The sequence below is a fragment of the Hevea brasiliensis genome, chromosome 6 (assembly GCF_030052815.1).
Source record: "Hevea brasiliensis isolate MT/VB/25A 57/8 chromosome 6, ASM3005281v1, whole genome shotgun sequence".
NCBI lineage: Eukaryota > Viridiplantae > Streptophyta > Magnoliopsida > Malpighiales > Euphorbiaceae > Hevea > Hevea brasiliensis.
In genome coordinates this window covers 28,719,571-28,743,956 of record NC_079498.1, presented here as the reverse complement: position 1 = coordinate 28,743,956, position 24,386 = coordinate 28,719,571, and the positions used below count along the sequence as shown (strand labels likewise).

The following is a 24,386-nucleotide window of genomic DNA, read 5'->3' as shown; positions in this document are numbered from 1 at the left end:
GCTTCTCAGGGAAGACATCCATGAATTCTCTGACAACAGGAACATTTTCCATGTTGACACCTTCTACAGATGTATCTCTTACCAATGCCAAATACCCTTGACATCCAAGCCTTAATATTTTTCTAGCACTGATTGCTGACACCAAATTATATGGAGCCACGCTCCTATCACCATCAAAGCTAAACTCTTCCACATCAGATATGTGGAAATACACCTTTTTGTTCCTGCAGTCTAAAGTGACAAAATGAGTTGCCAACCAATCTATTCCCAAGATTACATCGAAATCCATTACTGGTAGAGGAACCAAATCTGCTGGGAGGATCTTTCCATCCACTACTACTGGGCTACCTGGAAAAACCATGTCTACATCTATATTGTCACTAAGCGGGGTAGCTACAGACAAAGGGCATTCTAAAGTTGTAGGGTTTCTACCCAATCTCATGGCAAACACTGGGGAGACAAATGACTGTATAGCACCCGGATCTATCAAAACACGAGCCTCATAGGAACAGACTAGAAGAATACCTGCTAAAACTGCATTGGAAGCCTGAGCATCCTGATGGGTCAGGGTGAAAACCCGAGCTTGACCCCTACCCTGGGTGGCGTAACCACGACATCGACCTCTACCTCTGATCGCCTCCAAATCCACGCCCCTTGTCCCCGCCTGGTACATCGCATTGATCGCCGCCATGCCGGAAGCACCAGATACAATCGACGAGGAACATTTGCAATGTAACCCCGTGACCCCATCTGTGGCTCTCTCAACATGGGGCATTCTCAGCAAAGTGACCTTGTTGGCCACATCTCAAGCATACTCGAACCCATCGTACAAGGTCTGAATGTCCCCTTCCACACTGCGGCGCAAGGTGCCAAGGAGGATCTCAACCGTAACTAATCGCTATATCCTAAATCGTGACCACCTTTGGATTCGCACTGGTCTGAATCCTCGAGATTTGTGTCTAAAACCACTCCTCTTATTCTCGCTTCTTCCTTCAGAATTAGTTTGGCCACCACTATCCGTAGTACCCATGTGGGGAACACCTGAAGAACGCTCTGCTCTATTTTTCTTTGCCCTTCCACTGTCATCCACAGTATAGCTAATCTCAATCTGTCTGGCTCGATCAACTACCACATCAAAAGACTAATCAAACATCATGGCCAAGTTTGCACACCTCCTGTCAAGCCCCTTTAGGAATCTCTTCACCTTCATAGTTTCTGTAGCTACTGCTGTAGGGGCATACCTGCTTAGTTCTAGAAATTCTGTAGCATATTCATCTACAGACCTGCCATTCTGTCTTAAGGCCTCAAAGGTCCACAACTTTTGATCTCTGAAACTTTTTGGTACAAACCGGTTGATGAATAGTTCCACAAACTGAGTCCACGATAAACCCTCCATCCGAGGTAATATGTAGTCATTCATCCATTGTTTAGGCATAGGCCCCATGACATGCTGCACACACTCAATAAGTCTTTTGTCAGTCAACTGCAATTATGTTCCTGCTTGTCTGCAGGAATCCAAAAATCGATAGGCATCATCTGACACATCATAAGTACCATTCACCAACTTCTTGAAATTGATTATCTGTTTGTAAGGTTCCCCTCTTGGTGCGGTGGACTGCTGCTGCTGGGGAGGGTGGACCATATACTGTGCCATCATATTGATGGTTCTTTGCAAACCAGCTACAGTAGCTGCCATTGGGTCCATGGGACCCTGTGTCATAAAAGACTGATCCTGAACTGGTGGCAACTGCTCTTCTACTTGAGCAGCTCTAGGCCTCCTACCCCGCCTCCTCAGGGCAGGTGCCTCATCCTGTGCCGACACCTCGTCAGGCACATCTGGTTCTGGTGCAGTGGCAGCTCTCCTGCTTCTACGCATTTTTCTGAAATTTAGCAGCATTAGCCCACAAAATTCAAAACAGCATGTTACACAGCTCTATAGACTCATATTTATACATAATTATATGAAGCAGAAACTAGAAGCAAAGATGACAATGCAAGACGAATGTGGACCCTATTTTCCACATGTGACTCCTAGTAGACTCTTCCCAACACTTTAGACAATTATTCCCTATGAATCTGGAGCCTAAGCTCTGATACCACATTTGTCACGACCCAACCTATGAGCCGGACCGGCACTAGGACCTAGGCCAGCCTAAAGCTCCTGAGGCCCGTAGTAAGCCTAACTATTCCTTAACCCAACTCTAAGGCCCATTGGGCCCAATTTCAAGAATTCAACCGGACAGAGTCCAGCCATAAAGTGGACCTTTCAACGGGGAGTTTTTGACTCACCCGACCTGTAAACACGATATATAATCAATTGGGGAGCTCAGCTCACCCTCCACATACTCAATGTCATAAAAATAAATGGGAGCTCAGCTCCCTCATCCAGTCCATCAAACATGCATATAATAATACGTTTACAGGTCCAACATGATAATTATATTACAGACCCAAATCAAATAAATATTTCTAACACATGCGAAAATTCTAGGAGTTAATAAAATTACACAAACATTAATAAACAACCTGCGAAGGAGAAAAGCAGGTTAACCACAACAAAATTCTCCTGTAGCCTGAAAAATAATGAACAGGAGTGAGCGTTCGACTCAGAGAGTAAAATATCAATTTTAACCATAATCTCTATAACTATCTAAAGCTAATGCACCCTATAGAGTGAAATGCAAAATCAGCAATATTTTCACATCATAACAGCAAAAAGGTAATTTAGAGCACTCACACACCCGATAATGTCAAACAATACATATATGGGAGCTGATCGCCTATACAGCTCTCTTATTCCAACCTGTGCCAGCGAAGAACTCAGCTCGGACTTCCACTTAATAAACCAAATTGGGGTCCCAGTGAAGAACTCAAGCCATGTCTACCCTGAAGGACCAGGTCCCAGCGAAGATCTCAAGCCGTGTCTACCCGTCCTATCCATAGCCAACACCACATCACACGCACGCCAACGCACGCACACTGCTTCAAATTACCACAACAACATCCATGGCACTTTAACAGTTGTGAATGCAACATAAAACGTGCTTAGAGTTTAACTACATAGATATATACATATAAGTGATGCATGGGCATGCTTGAACATATAATAATATCGAAATTACAATTAAAATTGATATTTTACTCACAGACTTGACAACAGTCACTGTGGCGGCTGGGCGGAGGAAGAAGGTTGTCTCGGCTCACTTAACAATTATATTACAATTATTTAATACAATTGACTCAATACAAACCAAGAAAAGACCAAATACGCCTCAAGTCGTACCGAAAATCCGGCAGAGTCTCCCCTATACCTAGGACCTACCCAACCTGCAAAAGGGCTCAAAACGCACTTCTATATTCACAAATCATACACTCACAACTCAATCACATCACACAGCCCCTCCTGGGCCCATCCAAACAGTCATCAATCACAATATGTAAATTTACAGTTTCATCCTTATAATTAATCATTTTTGCAAAAACTACCCAAATAAGCTCTAAAAATTCTAAAACTTTGCCCCGCGGTCCTTAGCAATATTACTAGACTAATGCAAAAAGAATCATAATTTTCTGAGCTACCAAGAATATTTTATGGATTTTTAATCCCATTTAAGCACTAGAAAATTACGAAAAAGCAAGGTTCGGGTTTACCTATGTCGATTCCGATCTCGGGAACGCGCTCGGGGCATCTGACAACAATGGGGTAGCCAAAATCTTGATCCATTTCTAAGACTTTTTCGGTAGCTCGTCTGTCTGGCCGAAAATTCACAGACCCGGACAACTGTCGAATTTCTGAGAATTGAAGGTACCTACACGAAGCCCACAACACGGGTGAGTATAAAATTTTTTACAGAATTTTCTAAGCTCATTTAATGCTCAGAAAAACACTACGAAGTTCCGTGGGACCCATCGAAAAATAGTGTCAGAAAATTTTGAAATTTATATTGCCGCGAAGCTCTTGATGAGTGGAGCGCTCTGGTACTCTCGGTTTTCTCGTGGAGTTCACGGTTTGCGAGAAATCTAGCCCAAAAGTCAAAAAGGGCTAAAATTTCCCGGACAAAAATTAGACAAACCGCTCGATAGATTTTGGTGTTCTTGGTGTCTATGGAAAGCTCTCGAGGTGTAAATGGTGTTTGACACAAGACCCGGCCCAATCAGTTGCCGGATCGGCCGAATTTCAGCCGGGAAGCCGAAACTGCGCACGCGCACAGAGGGAGCTTCGCGAGTCGTTTTCGGCAGCTTGGAAGGCCAGCCGGCGTTAGGGAGGCGTTGGGGTGGTGCGCTGGCAAGGTGGGGAGGCTGGGAAGGCGACGGCGCGGCCTGGGGGTGAGGGAGGAGAGAGAAAACGGGAGAGAGAGGAGGAGGGACGGGACGCGCGGGGGAAGGGAAGAAAAAAAGAAGAAGGCCGGTTCGATTCGATCAGTCCGATCTGATCCGGTTCGATTCAGCCAGTCCGATTCAAGATACAAAATTTTGAATTTTTACTCTACCTTGGGACCGAAAACGAGGCCCAAAAATTCCGAAAAAATTCTAGAAAACTCAGAAAAATTCGTAAACTCCAAATATTTTTTTAGTTTTGCCACGTGGTCTTAAAATTAATTTTTTAAAAATCATCAAAGTTTTATATTTTTGGGAAATCAAACCCGATTTTGAAAATCCGAAAAATTTTAAATAATTTCCTAAAATTTAAATAAAATAAAAATATTAATATCATTCACAAAATAATATATTTAAAATTTGGAGTGTTACACAATGACAACACCAGGAAATTGAACTTGACCTATTTTGGCACCATATTGCTAAATTAAAAGGATGAAAGTGAATGAATTGACTAGAGGTAAGAGTCTATGAAATATGAAATTTGAGCTAACTTAAGTTTGAATCAATAATTGCTAAAAATTAAAACTAACCAATTAATTAATCGGCCTTTATCCTTTTTGAGTTTAAGAGGTGTTAGCATGATTAGTGCAAATTAGTGGGATTTGATGGTATATATTGGAGGAGTAAGCTAGCGTGATTTCATGTATTTTTTTTTTCTTTTTAATATCTTTGGGTTTCCCCCATAGTATTTATATCTTTAAAAATGCAATTTTTGTATTCATAATAAAATTAAATTAGTTAATTAAGTTGAGTAAGTTAAATAATAACATGAATTTTTTTTACTAATTATAATATTTTCGTGTTTGGCTTAAAATTTAAGTATTTTTGTGACTTGATGCTAATTTAATATTATATTAATTCTATTATGGCAGAAAATGAAGGAGTGAAAAATGTAAATTTTCCATTTATTTTAGTATTTGATTGTAATATCTTGAAAATTCTAAAATTCTTACACAAGTCCCATAATTTTTCAACACATGGAGAATTTTTGGTTAATTTCTAAAAATTTAAGAAAATTAAAAATAAAACAAAGAACTGAAGTGGGCCAAAATAAACCAAGCCTAGCACTAGCGGACGAGGCCTAGCAAGCCAGGCCTAATGCAATAAGACCTAGCACACCAAGCTAGAGCGCACTCATCCGATGCTTGAATTTGCACTAGAAAGACGTCGTCGTTTAGAGCCAACACGCACGTTTCAATTTGCTTCATGCGTACAACACGATTAGCCATTGCGGTGCGATGCATCATTTGTGTCATCGTTCACCGGACAAAATACGGTGCTCTTTTGCCATTATTTATCACCGGTCCACCATTTGAGGCCCTAGTTCTCGTAACGTTGTGCACGATTTTTTGAGAAATTGAACTGAATTAAAAAATCATATCAAATCGATATGAATCATATCGAATCAAGTTTATTTTGATATTTTTAATTCAATTTTGATTTTTAATTAAAAATCGAACCGAAACCGTACCGAAATCAAATTAGAATTATATCTAATCGATACCGAATCAAGAACTGAATTTATATATATAATTTTCTATATATTTTTTAGATATATTATATACTTTCAATATAATTATATATACTTATGTATGTATATATAATTATATATAATTATGAACTAAATATAACTTAATATTACATTTCACTTTTCTATATTTTTTTAATAATTTTAATTATAAATACATTAAATTACCTTATTATTTTTAATTATAAATATACTATTATATATATATATATATATTAATTCTTAATTATATTTATAACTTACAGTTAAATATTATATGATTAATAAATAGTTAAAATGTATATTATATAATATACTATTATATTATATAGTATATTTAATCCTTAGTTATATATGCACATTATAATTAAAGATTATATAATTTAGGTATATCTAAAAAATATATCATATGATATATTAAGTATTAATAACTCAATTTAAAATTTAAATGCTAATTTAAGTATGACTTTTTAAGAAAATAATTACATAAAATTATTTTAAGAATTGAAAATCGAATTGAAATCGTACCGAATCAAATTAAAAATGAAGAATCGAGAACTGTACCGGATTGAAACCGAAATAATGAAGAACCGAACGGAAACCATATAGAAATTTCAAAATTTCGATTTGATTCTGATTTCTAAACAAATCTCAAACTGAACTAGAACCTAATATTCCTAGTTCTATGGATGATAAAAGTTTCAACTTCATCTCGCATCTGGTTCTACACTTAAACTTGATATTATGAGAGGTGAGAAGAAGACGAGGACAAAGAAAATCTTATTCTCATTTCGAATTCCTGTAATCCACTTTACAATAACATATTATTATTTTTTATTTAAAAATAATTTATTTTGTATATTTAAGTATTTAAATAATATAATTTTAATAAAAAATAATAGAATATTAAAATTATATTTAAAACTTATAATTTATTTTTTAATGAATAAATTTATATTTTATAATGTTATATTGAAATAAAAAATAAAAAAAAGAAAAATATCTATGAGAAACATATCTTGCTCCTCGACAAGAAATTTCCCCTCAACTCCAATCCTATGGGAGAAGTGATACCAACCCTCTACCTGCTCCTTTACCATCCCTAATGATTTCTTTTCTTTTCTTTTCCATACATCAACGTGGTACAATCTACAATGAACTTTTTTTTCTTTTTTTAAAAGCACCTCATCACTTTGGAATTGAGCATACCAACTAACGCAGGAAACCTTAACTTTCCTCTCTCGATTTCTTAAGGAATTATTTTTTTCATTGGTTATTTCTTGTAGGATAGCCTACATGAAATAGAAAATTAATGGTGAACAAACACGTATACACAGTGGGTTTCAAAAAATTTTAACTACCAAATAGTTATTTTTTTTTTAAATTTAAAACTATATTTGTATACTTATCAATATCTTATTATTCTGTCATTTTATATAAAATACTGAAATGATATCGCTATTTAACTATATAATTATTCCAATTTCAGTTGATCAGGCTATCTTTGTCGCGAGTGGCACTTCTCCCCAACGTCGCTGCCTCTTAAGCATCCAAATGTGACCTTTCAAATTGTTGCGGTGGCCTGAGCTGCTATAAAAGTTTTGTGCTAATTTCACCAATTTAAATTTAGGGATGAATTTAAACTTTATGCTATTTATGTAACACCCCTTATCCGTCTACAGTGTAGCCAAGCAAGGCATGCTACATTCAGTGCCGGAGCACCCTATCCTGTCTTATCGTGTACAATGGTAATTTAATTATATTATCTTATGTATAGGAAATTTATTTTTTTTTTTATCCCATTTCATTTTTTTGGAGACCCAGACAAAGTCTCATTTGTTCAATTAGAGCATGGTGGATTTCTTGTTACCTGTTAAAATAATTTATATTCTTTTCATTTATTCATTCATCATATCATTTATCATGCTCATATAAATGTTCAAGAAAATAAATTACATTTCATTCATATAAAGTTTACATATACAATAATTTACAATGTATATACAATCCAAAATTATTTACATCATTTAATTACATACAATATCAAAATGCAAAATCTAATATGTACGTGAGCCCTACCAAAATAACTGATGAGGTGACAACCCACACTGTAGCAGATCTGGTCCAAGTCCGGTCTAGACACTACTGCTACTACTGCTCTTCAGTACCTATGCGTGGTAAGAATCAACGCGCTAAGCATATTACTTAGTGGTGCATAAATTGAAATAAAAATAACTAAATAATTGAAATGTTTATTCTACGTATAACTTGGTAGAGAAATATAGATTTCATGAGTTTATAGTCTTTTACATGTTTATAGAACTTTGGAAGCAATTAAGTTAATCAGGATTTTTTCTGTTCATTTATTCCATGTTCAGTCTTATTACTCATATCTGTGACCTCTTCATATAATTATTTAAAATTTAAGGTTTATTACTGATATCTATGCCCAAGTAATCTATAACAAACTATAAAGATTGGATACACGGGAGTATACTAGTTAAACATTCGTATGTCTAACATGCATACATCTGTCATGTCAGGTACGAGGCCAGCGGACAGGTATGAAGCCAGTAATAAAATTAGGCACAATGGCCAACGGGCAGACATAAAGCCTGTAGAACAATCATATTAGACATATATTGTCTATCAATGATTATTCCTGTAGGCAGTACTGCAATCTGTAGTTCCTAATTGGTATACCAATCGATCCATGCTATATAAATAAGTCTAGGTGTACTTTGGAAAAATTAGTATTATTGATTACTTATGATCTTATCATTTCATGTCATGCACTATTTGTGCTTTATAGTAGTTTTATGTCAATTTATAGTGGGAAAATAGGTTCCTCCTTCATTTTCATGTAGCTTATACATTTAGCAATTTATTTAGGTAATTTACAAGTCATGTATTAAATAATATCTTGAACCTTTCTTTAGGTCCAGATTTGGTATCTTATTTTCTCTTAGCAAATTGGCTAAGATGTGGCCACTGTTTGGCTACACTTCCTTCATGGAAGTTGTCTCTCTATGTCTTGTCTTTGTTTTCCTTTTTGAATCATGTCATTCGGAGTCTTAGAACTCAAGTTATGGTCAAATAACCAAAACTGGTTTCTTAACTCATTCAAGTTCCAGAACCAGGCAGATTCTGGAGTTAATTTTTTCCTAATTATTTGGACATGTTACAGCTATTTTAGGCCTAATATTTTTCATAGAAGTTGTTACCCTATGTCTTATGATTAATCAGAATTTTGAATTATAATTTTTTAGGTCTTGTAGAATTAATTATAGCAAATTAACTGGCTTGGACTCAGGTGCCCTGTGTCTACAAGATTCCAGGTTCAGGTCAGTGGTTTTGATTCTCATTTTAGGATTCTTACACTTAAAATTTGAGAAAAGTTTCTAAATTAAAGTTGAAACCCTATCTCTTAGGTTTCCAAAACAATTTGGCTCATCTCATTTGGGATTTTCTAGTGAAAGTTATGATATAAATTCTTTTCTGGGGTCAGGTGGTAGTTAAGGCAAATTCCAGGATTTGGTGTACTAATTTGTTCTAACAATTTGACTTAGTTCCCTTGGGTTCTGGGTTCTGGTCAAAACATCAATATTATAGATCTATATCTTATAAAACTTGTAACACTGGTCTCATTGCTTTTGCAATTTTGTAGACCAAGTTATGACATTTTTTCCAAAACTGGTCAGGTGAGCCTAAGTCCAACAAATTCTGGGCAGATTGGTTCTGGATAGTTTTGTTGATCTAATTTTTACTAACAATTTAACTTAGTTAGAGGTAGATCTGGGTTCTATGTTGTTAATGAAAAATGTGCTCCTATGTCTAACATTTCCAATTGTTCAAGAATCAGGTCATTCTAACCTTCCTAGTGTGAGTTATGGCCATTTGAACATTTACTATTTATTTGATCATTTTTCCAGGTCCAGATTTGGGTTACCCGGATTCAAGTCAATTTTAGGCTAGGTTAGGGATGGTTTTTGGGCATAGTTTCTTCATGAAAAATGTGGCAAATTGTCCTACGTTTCATCTCCAATTGGCCTCACACCAATTGGAGCAACATAACTCAACTTATGGCTGTCTAAGCATGTTGGACTCATAGGTCCAGAAATCCTACATGAAAACAACACTCCCAATTTTCAATTTTACTCAACTTCCAAACTTCAATTCACATTCATGGCACTTCAATTAGTCAACAATTGGTGTCAACATCATCAATTTCAAGTTACAACACAAAATTCCCAAATTTCATGCAAAACCTTAACTCCCATAATCATCTTCATGCAAACTCATACTAACTCGTACCAAATTAACATATACACATTTAGTATTATCTCTAAGCAAGTTTAGGACAATAAAAAACCATCAAACCCTAATTTCCCCATGGCTGCTGAAATTTAAGTTTTTCATACCCCCAAAATTTTCTTTCAATTTCATGAAATTTTAACTCAATTCAATGAGTTAACAATGCTTAAAGAAAGGAAAATGTTGTATATTGCACTAACCTCAATTGTGTCCAACTTGACCTTGTTAAAACTTAAATTTTCCTTCACTTCTTGGCTTCCAATAGGTTCCTCAAGATGTGGGATTAATTTTTATTGAAGTGATCTAAGGTTTTTATGGTGAGAAAGAGTGGGAATTCAAGCTTAAAAGCTTGAAAAATGGAAGAAGAAGTCTTCCATGGTGGTCAGCCAAATGCCCAAGGAGGAAGAAGATGACTTTTGTTAAATGAAATTTTGTCTCTTTTAATCTCTCTTCTTATCTCTTATATGGTTGTTCAAATTTTATTGGTTAATTTTTTTTTAATGATGTCATATGACATCATGCTCATGTAATAATTCTATTTCTTTTTCTTTTCTTTTCTTTTCCCATTTCCATTGCATATTTCATGATTTTAATTCATTTTATGTGTTTTAATCTCTCTCATTTGACTGACATTTAGGTCAAAATTTAACTTTAGGGTTGAAATAACCAAAATGCCCTTCATTAGGGTCACCGGATTATTTTTTATCTGTACCGATAAATAAATTTTCCTGAATTTTCTTTGGCATTTCTAATGTCGTTTAGACCTCAATAACTATTCATTGGAGTCCCAAAAATTATTTCCCTAGGGTTCCTCGTGGGTCTGGGGTCAGCAACTGTCTTCACAGTCAATTCCCCGTACGGTCACCCATCACTGTGACCCCAGCTCGTTTAACTCATTTGCAATTTATTTCTTTTATTTATTTTTTATTTTTTTTAGTCTTTATTCAATCAATTTATGACTCATCACTCTAGTTTGAGTGAAGTTCCAGACATCCTAACTGTCCGAACAGACGTTAGTCATCGGAATAGTGGAATGTATGAACTACCTAAAGTGAGGGCGGTACAATTTAGATATTTCTAACAACAAATTTAGATCATGGTTTATTTATACCAATATTATTGAATTGTTATGTTTAATTATATGAAGAATTTTTAATATATAAAACATAAAAATAATATATATATTTTTTATTGCAAGTAAAAATTTTCATAACAAGATGACAAAAATTTTCATAACAAGCTGACTTTTCTCTTTAGTTGTTTAATTACTAATATGTATTAAAAAATTTAATTATAGATAATTTTCATGACTTAGAATGTGATACTCTATTGTAATTGTCTAATAAAAGATGAGTGACAATATATTTTCACTCTATTGTAATAGTCTATATAATAGAGCTTCTTATTAAACTCAAGCTAACTTCATTAACCCTTGGTTTGGATCTTAATGGGAATCAAGAGAAATCGAGTTAAAGAAAAAGAAAAAAGAAAAGAAACAAAACGGAATTTGTGCCCTTTGTATTACTTGAATACCTATGAGGCCACCTCCAGGATAAAGTCAAAAAATTATAAAAAATTATTGTTGAGAGGGCCAATATTATTGATTTAATACATTACTTAATTGTACTTATTCTTTATATATTTTTATTTATTGTATATTTTAAAGGGTTAATATTATATATTTAAAAATATCATAATAGAGTGTAATTAAGCTATAATTTTTTTCTAAGATGCTAATACTTTAAAAATTTTTTGAATATATAATGCAAAATAAATAATTTTAATACTTTACATTACTTATATTTTAATAAAATAATATAATTATTTTTTTGAGATCAATAACTAAAATAAAATAATTTTATCTAAAATAAATTTTTATATATATATATATATATATATATATATATATATATATATATATATATATATATATATAGAACAAATTTTAAAGGGTTGGGGTGCAAGGCTCCCCTCAATCCCCCCTCCCTCCCGGCTGCCTCACAATCCCTCGAGTAGGAAGAGAAGAGAGACGGGGCCTACAAGAGAAATGGCAAGCTTTGGCCGGGACTGGGGCGGAAGTACAAAGGGCCATGACCCTCAATCTTGGTCAATTTTTCCATCTCAAATATTTAGTTATTAAATGGATGAATTATCATTTAATTTCCTTGGTTTGGCAAAAACTATAATTAAATTCCCTTATTTTTAATTTAAAATAATTTGGCCCTTCAATTTTGATTTTGTCAATTATGTAATGCTCCTGTTAAGAATTAATAATTTTTATGTTAGTTAAAGTGAGAAACTAATTAAAAAATACTAATCGAACTTTATCAATTTAAACGTTTAATTTTAAGAATTATTTTCCTTTTATGAGAGAACTATTTAAAGAGGTGAGTTTTAAAATAATAATAATGATAAAATAAATTTTTATAAGCAAATGAAATTCATTTTTAATGAATTTATCTTCAATTTTATCAATTTTCATGTTATGCAAATTTATTAAATTTTATTTGTCTATTCCATATAATTTATATACTTTAACAAATTTGTGTATAATCTTGTCATATAAATTCTTATAATTATTATAATTTTGTAGAATTTGTGTATAATCTTATCATATAAATTCTTATAAATATTATAATTTAGTGGAATATATTAAATAAAAAAAATTAATGTAATCTATTATATATATATATATATATATATATATATATATATATATTATAACATATATAAATGTATAAATGATGGAGCGAAACTTTTGAACGAACAAAAATACCTTTAAATTTATTGCAACTTAAATTCAATCTTATAAAAAAATAATTAATAATTCACATTTTTTTAAAAAAATCATGAATTTATATTTAAAAAAAACCAATTCCAATTAAAAATAATTTTAAATTATTCTAATAATTAAATTCTAAATTTTAATTAATAAAATTTTATAATTCTCAATTCTATTTCAATTTGGAAACGTAAGCTTAACTGAAACTAAAATTAAACTTTAGACAAACAAAAGTAAATACTAAGTTAAAGGAAAAGAAAATTTGTGGAATTATAAAGTGGGGCTTCAATAGTGGAATAAAAAAAAAATCTCTCAAACTTTTCCTATGATATATGTAATCTTATGGTTTAAATATATTTACTAAAATTGACAAAAGTCTTTATAAACAATTAGGGCTGGATATATAATTAAAAATAGATGTGGACAAAAATTAAATAGTTATAAAATTATTATAATTAATAAAAATTTATAAATTATACTTTTATCAAATAATAATCACTATTTTTATAAATCACATATTTTATTAACATTCATTATAATTTTTTTTTGGCTGTCGATTAGGATATTAACTTTTAAAGAATTTAATTTAGGATTTGAGAATTAAAGAGTTAAAGTGCCAAATAAAAACTAAATTTGAGATTTAAGAGTTTAAATATATGTAGAGATATATTTTTAAACTAATTTTTTTAAAAATAATAGTTTATAATTATTATAATAAATAACAATTAAAATTTTGACTTTATAAGAATAAAATAAAAAGAAGTAAGTTTTATACCATAAAAATTAGATTTTTTGCTTATATAATATTTCTCATTCTAAGTTGTCTATAATTAATTATTTAAGTTTTATAATTATTTGTTATTTTTAAAATTAGATCATAAATTTTTCTATTTATATAATCACATTTATATATACAGAGTTTTGTCTTATTCTATTTGTTGAGTTCTTAATTCAATACATTTTTTTAATTATTTTATTTTATTTATTTCAAAAAAAAGTATTATATATTATTTTCATATTATTTTTTTTATAAACTCTCTCTCTATATATATATTTTTTATGTTGAATATGATTTATTAACGTATAGTTTTTGGTATAATATTTCTCACTCTAAATAGCTATAATTAATTATTTAAGTTTTATTATTATTTATTATTTTTAAAATTAGATCATAAATTTAAATAAATTAAAAATAATTTGTTAAATAAAAAATTATAATTTGAAAACATATTGAAAATGATAAGACTTACTTGCAACTTACGTGTTAAAAAAACTGGTGATATGTAAATGGAAATTATCCATAACAATTATATGTACTATTAAAATCAAAAGATTTAAATAGACATTAAATGGATGCTAGCCCTAAATATATGGAAAAAATTTGACTTCGAAAATATAAGGATTAATTTGTAAATAGTTATAATAATTAAAGTATGAATTAATTACTTTAAGTTCCTTATATTTTTGTTAATTATAAATTCATCCTTATATTTTAATAATATAATATGAAAAACAAATACAATTTAATATTTATTTTGAAATTAGATACAATTTAAAGCAATTAAAAATTAGGATTTATTTTCTAAAAAAAAGGATTTATTAATAGTTAATTTTGTAAAATTTCACACTATTAATTAATAATTAATTCTGTAATTAATATTTATTTTGTAAAATTAGTTATTAATTATGTTAAAAATTTTAATATGTAATTTATAAAATTTTAATTTGTCAAATAAAAAATTCAAGCAATTGAAATTTTTAATTTTGTCACATCAAGGACTATTTTGTTAATAAATCAAAATCTCATGAACTATTTTACTTTGTATTTAAATTCATAAATAAAGGGCATTTTTATCTTTTTTTTTTTTTTAAATTAAAGGTAATTTGGATTGGAAAAGTGGACTCTAATCTATAAGTTTATCAAAATGTCAAGAATTAAATAAATGAGTTTAAAAAATATAGGGACTAAAATATATATTTCACTAAATCTCAAAATTAATTTTTAAGTTTTGTCAAACTTTGGGGGACTATATTACTTCATATAGAAAATATAATAAAGAACATTTTGATAAATTTTGCTAAAATTAATGGCTACTTAACTATAATTCTAAGGACAGATTTTTATAGATTTATTGAAATGTCAATAACTAAATAGATAAATTTTAAAAATATAAAAACTAATCAACAAATTTTAATAAACTTAAAGATTAAATTATAATTACCCTAAAAAAATTTTCCTCCTGTCTTTATATTTTTATTCCTTTCTCTCATCCCGTTGTTGTCACTTGCAAAATCACTGACAATTGCAGGACAATTTTACTCTTAAACAGAAAGTTCTATACAAATCAAACCAAATAGTAGAAATTTAGTTAAATTGAACATGTTGATGACATTATTCCATTTTTTATTCAAATATAAAGAACTCAGGCACCTAAGATAGTAATTAAAACCACTCGCTATTGCTAAAAAAATATAAATAAAAAAATCAAATCAAATTTCTATAAACCTGTCAGAAAAATAGGCTTATGGACCCAGTTCTCCAATTTTCAGTTTTTCCTCAATGGAGATCAAAGTAAAGAGCTATAGATTACATAGATCCTTCACTTCCATTTTACAAAATCATTGGAGCTAAGACACCATGCCACCAGAACCACCGCCCACCATTTTCTTTCTTTTTTTGGATGTTTAATTCCATTGATCTTGCCAGCACCCCTGAAGATTAGGGGCTTGCTCATTTAAAAAGAGATAGTGTGCCTCACTGCTAAAGAAATTGCATGCCTCGCTGCTATATAAATCGTGCTCTCCCACCTTCGTGAACTGGGTTTGATACGTGGTCGCTTTTGTGAACTGGAACGATGATGATGCTGGTGGACGAGACATCAATAGCTGGTGGTTTTGGAGAATCCCAGATGAGGAAATGGTTGGATTCAGACTGTTATCTTCATTCAAGTTTGTGCTTGAGTCGCTACCTGACAATGCATCTTGGAAGCCTGGGAGAGGAGAAGCCCTTAGTACTTCATTTGCCCTTTGTCTTGCAGGTTTCTTAACTGAGACGTTGAAAGGGAACCCTTACTAGTGAAGCAACAATCAAAGGCTTCATCAGTTATCGTAATGGTCAATTAGCTCTTCTGGCAGTATGAAACCAATTAGGCCTTCTTTAACTCATCTCTATAGTGTAATAATGTTGTTTACTCAAAGCCATATAAATGCCAAGCTTAATTCATCACAGGCAGGCTCATGCTTTAGTTTTGGAATGACTTGGGTAACAATATCGCCCAATGGATGGTTAATGTTACGTAGGCAATTAACTAGTATTGCAATTCATGATTGAATTAGCTAGATGTTTGCAAAATTTTGTTTATTTTTTAGTTTTTTGAAATTAGAGATGAGTTAACATGTTTCATGACATAGGATGACCTATATATTAATTGAACTAATATCTTTATGACCTAAGTTGACATGTGTAGAGACCTAATATAATTATTCGTTCAATCCAGACACTTCACAGTTCTGATAATTTTAACTTTAAATCTTATAAAATTTTTTTATTAAATATAAAAAGTTAATTGAATTAAAAAACTAAATAATGAAATTTGTTCCTACAGAAATCATAATCTAACTACACTTCTTATTGAAATAATAAATTTTTGTTATCTATTTTTCTTTGAATGTGGTATAGTTTTGGATAGTAGTATCTGAATGTAAAATAAGTTAATATAAAATCTCGATTCGTGTATCATAAACATGTTCTTCGCAATCATATTTATAAATTTAATAAAAATAAATAATTTGTTATTATCTACCCAATTTTTATACTATAAATGTTCATTGATATATACTAAAAAATTGGATTGTTGAACAAACTGCATATAAACAATACAAAAACTACTGAATACATGAGTTGTATAGTTTTCAGGTACTTAATAATAAACCATATATGGGTTTGGTTCCTTTGTGGATTGGTGGAAATCTTTGAGTAATTTTGCAGGCTCTCATGATTGCAGGGAGTTGAAGATGGCTGCTTATATGTGTTGGAACATTTGGAAGGCACATAATGCCGCTATCCGGATCCTCTGCAAGTGATTCGCACGTCTCAGAATGCTCTTGATGAAGTGCTATTATTGGCAATACCGCAACATCATTCTGAGTCTCTTCCCTCTAGGGTAGTGCCTAATCAAGTAGAGATTTGGACTCCCCCAAATTCTGGTTGGGTAAAAGTTAGTATAGATGCTTCGTTTGACAAGGACTCTTAAGCAGCTGGATATGGCGTGGTAGTCTGGAATGAACAAGTTCATTTGATAGATGGTTGTGCAGCACATTTCTTTAGTTCCTCTCCTCTTGCAGCGGAAGCCAAAGCTTTAAGAGTAGCAGTTCAACTTCTTAGTAGCAGAGGCATACTTCAAGCAATTGTTGAAAGTAACTGTCTCCAACTGATTCGGTTGTTATCTTCCCTCCTATCACCAATCCCCTTGGGAGATAGAAGCTTTTATTCAGACACTTCTTTAGTTTTAGGAACTTCTCCTTCTCATTGTGTCAGGTTTGTATCAAGAAAGGCTAATTGTTGTGCTCACTGAATAGCTAACAAAATGAGGTTAGGCTCTCTTAATAAGAAAGTTTACATCAACATATCGTATTAGAGGAAAAATTAATTTAAATTTAATTTATCATGAATTTAAGATATAAATATTTAAATTTTACTGGAATCATATTGAGTTTCAAATCCAAGACCGAATTGATATAGCAAATTAAAAAAAAAAAAAAAAAAAAAAAAAAAAGCTAACAAGCATATTCCAAACATCAAGCCAATGAAGCCCACAGATCAATGTGTTTTTGGGTTTGGGACCGGGTGGAGTTCACATGGATGGTTGCATTTGCAGTTCCATGAGGTTATCTGCAACTGCTGGAAGTAAAGAGGGTCTTCCATCTCTTAATACCACGTAGCTGGAGCCGCCAGTCTTCCGAATCCTAGAAATTCTTCTCAGGATTTCCAAAAAAGCCATCTTATGTTCAGATCCTTTCAGTCGCGATCTGAACCTAGCAACAAGATCCACTGTAGTCACGCGCTCATTTTGCAACAAAAAAGCCCTGGTCTCTTCTTCAGTAACAGGTGATGTCGATCCTGATCTCTTCTTAATAAAAGAAAAAAAAAATGAATTTTCAAATAGCCAACTTTAGATATTTATAACTAAAAAGTTCAAACCACACCTTCTGAATTCAAAAGTTCTTTAATAAACATGCTATTAAATTAAAAAAAAAATTAAAATACTTTTGATAATAAATTTATATTATTTTGTACATATAATAAGTTTATATATTTTTTGTTTTTGCATATATTTAAAACACATTAACTCGCCATAAAAATTACAAAAATAATTAATTAAAAAATAAAAATATTAGATAATTTTATATATTTTTATCTACATCATTAAAATGTAAATTAGAAAAAAATTAATTCATACATAATAAATAAAATTTATCACTTAATATTAAACAAAAATAAACAATTTCTTATTAATAATATTATAATATGATAGTTATTCCAATTATTAAATGATCAAATATTTTATAATTATGCAATTAATAATAACCAAACACAACCATAACACTCATTTCAAATTCTTTCGTCAACGGCTCCGTTTGTTTCACAAAAAATATTTTCCTATTCAAAGAAAAATTAAGTCATTTTTAAGGAGAATGACTTTTATTTTTCAAAAGAGGAAGTCATATTCCGTTTTCTAAATTTTGAAAATCTTATTAAAGCTCCATTTATTTCACGGAAGATAACTTGTATATGAAAAATATTTAAAAAAAAAATGTTTTCCATGAAAATATTTTTCGTTGTTTAGTTGTAATATTAAATTAATAATATGTATTTATTTCACGTATATATAAGTGTGTTCACAATTTAATAAGATTATCAAATTTTAAAAAATGAAAAATGACTTCCTCTTTTAGAAAATATAAGTCATTTTCCTTAAAAATGATATAGTTTTTCCTTTGACAAGGAAAATATTTTCCGTTGACCAATTTTCCAGAGTGCTCAAGCACCAGAAAATGCAAAAAATATTACCACATTTCAGTAAAACAAACAGAGTCTAAAATGTGAATACACTTATATATATATATGAAATAAATAAATATCATTAATTTAACATTACAACCGAATAACAGAAAATATTTTCATGAAAAATATTTTTCAAGAAAATATTTTGCATGGAAAATATTTTTCATATATAAATCATTTTCTGTAAAACAAATAGAAAGTATAAACTAATTTTAACTATAAAGAACAAAAACACGTACCTTCTTTGTTGAATTTTCATCATCAAAATTTTCTTTGTTCAATGGCATTGGAAAGTCCAGGGCAAGTAAGCATGGAGATCGTTTCCTTCTATGCTGTTTGCCCAAATTGTTATACAAAGAAAGAAATTTGAATAAGCAGTAGATAATTCTCCATCTTCTTCGAGCAACATTTTCATTCCATCTGCACCATCCATAGGATGCAAAGGGTGATATATCGTTTGAATGGACGTCCAGAGCAAAAAAGAATCCTTCCTTTCTGTGCTGTTTGCCAAAATTGTTATACAAAGAAAGAAATTTGAACAAGCAGTAGATAGTTCTCCATCTTCTTCGAGCAACGTGTCCATTCCATCTGCACCATCCATAGGATGAGAAGGGTGACATAGCATTTGAATGGAGGCCCTGAGCGAAAAAGAATCCTTCCCTTCTGTGCTGTTTGCCCAAATTTTTATACAAAGAAAGAAATTTCAATAAGCAGTAGATAATTCTCCATCTTCTTCGAGCAATGTTTCCTTTCCATCTGCACAATCCATAGGATGAGAAGGGTGACATTGCGTTTGAATGGAGGCCCTGCCCCTGCATAAAGTTTGGAATGACCATGAGTTACAAATTAAGCTCCGTCAATATAATCAAAAGATAAGGAGTCATGTTCAAATTAATAATAAGTCAAAATTTATAATATTAAACAAAAATAAATAATTTATTATTACTAATTTTATTATATGATAGTAATTCCAATTATTAAATTATCAAATATTTTATAATTAATTGCAATTTCTTTTAAAACTTTTATAGAAAACAATTAATTGCAATTATCCTTGAATATAGAATAGTTGGTAACCGACCACAATTATAACACTCGTTTGAAATTCTTTCATCAAATGTATATCAAGAAGGAACTGAAAACGTGTACCTCATTTGCCGCATTTTTATCATCAAAATTTTTTCTGTCCAAACTCATCCCCATTTGATGATCATCTTCGCAACCTTTAATAGGATCAGTATAATCAGGGAGTTTACTGCACCTTTCAAGATCAATTGGCTCCAGGGGTTCCGTTTCTGAAGTTCTCCATTTTTCCATGAGCATCATATTCATTCTCAGGATTAGAATATGTTTTGAAAAATTTGCTCCCTTTTTCATCTCTTCTTGAACAACATTATATGCATTGTAAGGCAGACTGCATTTACAAGGTTGACTCAAAATTCTCATTGCACACTTTCGTAAAACTGGAAGACATTTCCCCCGTAACTCCCACCATATACCTACATATATAACATGAGATACCAAAAGCATAAACACATATATATATATAGAAATATTAATGGTTGAATTTATTATAAAAAGAAGAAGAAAGAGAAAGAAATCATAATGCACTAAATGCGCACAAGGATGACATGTTTGCAACAATTGATTTGCAGCAACAGTGAATAAATTTGGTACTTTCTTGAGATAAAGCTTCACTTCTCCTTTGAAAATTTCCTTCTCTTCATTGCCCACTAAGGTATCCAGCATAAAGACTATGCCTCTCTCCATTTGAGGATCAACTTCAAATTCTCTACTATTCATATAAACAGGGTTAAGAAAAGCTGCGGCAAGATGCATCGGATGGATGATATTGTTGCTTAGACTCGTAAACAAGTCCAATATCTCAGCATACTTATTTTGATTCTTAATACACTGCGCCTTAATTGCTTCCTTTGCCATTTCCATTGCTTCATATAAATAACCTGATGTTGATCCATAGCATTCCACTAAACAAAGGACTCTAATAACCGATTTCATAGTTTCCAGTAGCTCTTGCCCTTCACTCCAAAATTCTGCACTTTGAATAATGTCGAAAATTTTCTGTGTCACTGCGTCCTTTTTATAATTCAGGTGGAACGAGTCCAGAAAATAAACGAGTTGTTGCAACAACAACTGCTCATCAAAAATTGATTGAAGCATTTGATAATAGGAGGCAAATTTAGACTTACAAGGACGTTTGAATTTTAATCTAGGCATCAGCTGCAAAATTGTGGCATCTTCATTCAAATGTCCAATAATTAATTCTGATTTTTGGATTAATAGCTGCACCCATTCTACTTTATGATAAACATCCTTGAGGAAACCATGAATCCTTTGAGCAACACACTGAGTACTGAAAATTTTGGGATACTTAATTGTGAGCATTTCCCCAGCAGAGTGAGAAATTGAAGCATCATTTGTGATTAACTGCACAACCTGATCAACCCCAATATCTTCAATTATAGAACAAACAATCCTTGTAATATCAAAATCTGTCTCCGTGTGCAGAGAATTTCCACAGCAGTTCATAAACAGAGACCCTTCAGGAGAATATGCAGTGACATAAACGAAGTTACACAATTTTTCAAGCCTTAATGTGCAACCTGTTGTAGCCCATGATCCCTTCACATTATCTATGTATGTTAAGACTTCATTTGTTTGTATTCCAGAGCATACCTTGCTTTCCATCTCAATGTTAGCAATGATTTTTGTGAAGACAGTCAGAGGACCTGGTGGCCTATAATCAGGACACTTAGATGCGCTCCTCATCAGGTCAGTAAATGATTGTGTTTCAATAACATCAAATGGAATGTTGTTTGAAATAATGAATTTGATGAGCTTTTCATCCACTTCATTCTTATCCGTCTCATCTGCATTTGAAAACTCAACATTTTGGTGCGTACCGTCTGACAATTTCTGGGGAGAAGCTGAAATTACTTGACTATCTTGGAGATCACTCGAGCTGATTGCAATTTTAGCTTTTTTTCGACGATTGTCAAGTTTTGAATAAGCTTCTTTTCGTATTTGTGCAGGAACTTCAAAGCATATGTCAATCCCATGGTTTGTAGCTCCAGCCAAATGAGCTACAATCCTTGGAATGCCCCCTGAAAAAACACGTCCACAGTAAATGCATTTAAAACGGTCGCCATCCAATTCTTCCACATGTTTCCAATATAGATCTTTTTTCCTGCCCATAACCGTGTATAGCTGACACAACATAAACTTCTTAGAATAACTGGCTTTGCAATAGGGAATCATGAATGATGAAAGAATGAGGTTACTTCCATATTCTTTAATTATTGAACTCCTATGCAATAGATTAATAATGTTCCTAAATTAATTACAATAGAAAGGATTGTGATTTTTTAATTTTACAATTATGTGTTATAGTCAAAGAAATTAGAAAAGGAAAAGTAGATGGAAAAAGGGAAGACTTGTGTTAAAAGATAACAAAACCAATTCTTGGATCATCAACTACAAGTTTAAAATTTTAATTTAAGTAATTTTTTGTCATGTCATCAGAGTCTATTTAACTAAAAGGTTTATAGTTTGAGTCTAAACTTTTTCTGGTTATAGAAGAGTTAATACCATAAACGGTTAAGTTCCAGTTCAGGTCTGGAAATGGCCATGTCAAATCTATAACCGGAACCGTCAATTATTCAAAGGACCTGTTCGAACCTGCCCTTTTGTCTATTAAAATAAAAAACATTGGATGGAATCAATCCAAATCAAACCAAAATAAAAAACGAAACTGAATCAAAATCCCCATATTAAAACCAGCCCATTGCAGTACTGTTCAGGACCTTCCCCTCCATAGGCTGAAACCAACCAATGGGCGTGGCAGTGCATAGTTAACACCGCGGACTATGGGGGACACATGGGAAGGGAAAACCACTGATATCCATAAAGAATAATCTATAGCAATCCTGGAGGAGGGCTATTGAGAGTATGTGCAGCATTTGCAAAAGAAAAAGGTGAAATTTGCTAATTGATCTGCTGCCATGTTCCCTTCCTGATAACTATGTTTAGGCTACAAATTCCAAGCTCTTTTAAATAAATCCTTGGTAGAGTTGACCAAAATATAATCATTGCCCAGAGTTTCCCAAAAAGCTAGTTAATAAGATCAAGAACTGCTTTAATATTCATTTCAAAAGCAACATGATGGTATTAAGAATCTCTACCCTTTTTTACTAATTAAATGTCATCCCAAAGAGTCAAATTGCAGGGAGAATTAAAAAGAAATAAAAGGTATTAACTAAATTTCGGCACAAAATGTCAAAATTAATGCAGGAAAATTAGTGATTTCTTGTCAAATTGCAGAAGAATTACAAAAAGAGAAAATAAGAGACAGACTTCAGTACTCTGAAATCAAAGCAAATAACAAAAGCAACACGTTAACCTCCAAGAAACATAAAATGAGCTTGAACAATTTCTTCATTCAAATGTAATGAAAAAAAATGCCCATACAAAAAAAATCTGCAAAAGAAAGATTGAAGCAGCATATCAACACAAAGAGAGAAGAGTGAAAGAGAATTGCCTGAATGAGAGAATAAGCTCTGTCTTCAGTATGTGCTTATTTGTTTCGCAGCACTGTGCGTCTCTGCTGCCTTTGGGTCTGCTGCCTCAGGGTTTAAATGGAGGAAAATACCGAGGAAAATTATTATTATTTTTTTTCTTTTAGGGCGTAAGTTACGTTTTTTTTTTCTTTTTCAACGTAATATACGGCACCCTTTTTCTTTTCATTTATTAAATATATTTAGATTTTTTAATAAAATTTTAAAATCAGATCATATAAATTTAATAAAATTTTCTTTTCAACGTTTCTTACGCATTATATTCCGCACTCACAGAGTCACGACAATGACTTTGAAAGTCATCCATTTAGGATTAGGCAATTGTGTTGGGTGGTTTTCCCATATTGCTTTCCAGAATACTCATCTGTTCCTAATTCGCAAAATATTACAATAGAATTTCTACAAATTTATAATTTCTATCATATTTTTCTTAAGGGATAACTGTAATATATATATATATATATATATTTTTTTTTAAAATTTTTAATTCTACTCATACTATAAAAATTATCGGTTAAATCTTAAATTTTTTAACTCGTATCAATTCTATTCACCATTAAGAAAATTATTATCTTACCAACAGATATATCAGATATAACAGCAGAGTTAGAAATTTTAGTCATTAGAGACAAAAATTTTATCTTCCTGTATTTAAAAATATTTAAATAAAAATATTTTTTATTTACAATATATTGTGCATTAGCAAATAAATAAATATATTTTTAATAAAATATGTTGAAATTT

At 31.5% G+C, this 24,386-nt stretch overlaps 1 protein-coding gene across 3 annotated transcripts; it reads right to left on the bottom strand.

Moving 5' to 3' along the window:
• Positions 1–17,762: 17,762 nt before the first annotated feature.
• Positions 17,763–23,743, bottom strand: LOC110644061 (uncharacterized). 3 transcript variants are annotated; one of them, XM_021796673.2, is made up of 5 exons: positions 23,606–23,743; positions 20,670–22,275; positions 20,197–20,546; positions 19,287–19,859; positions 17,763–18,112 (listed from the first exon to the last, which is right to left on the bottom strand). In XM_021796673.2, the coding sequence occupies exons 2-5, from the start codon at positions 22,261–22,263 to the stop codon at positions 17,837–17,839; spliced, it is 2,793 nt and encodes a 930-aa protein (XP_021652365.2). In that variant the 5' UTR covers positions 22,264–22,275; positions 23,606–23,743; the 3' UTR covers positions 17,763–17,836. The 3 variants fall into 3 exon arrangements, with proteins under 3 accessions (XP_021652365.2, XP_058004516.1, XP_058004517.1); XM_058148533.1 differs by lacking the exon at positions 23,606–23,743 and having other exon boundaries at positions 17,764–18,112; positions 20,670–22,442; XM_058148534.1 differs by lacking the exon at positions 23,606–23,743 and having other exon boundaries at positions 17,764–18,109; positions 20,670–22,442.
• Positions 23,744–24,386: the final 643 nt, after the last annotated feature.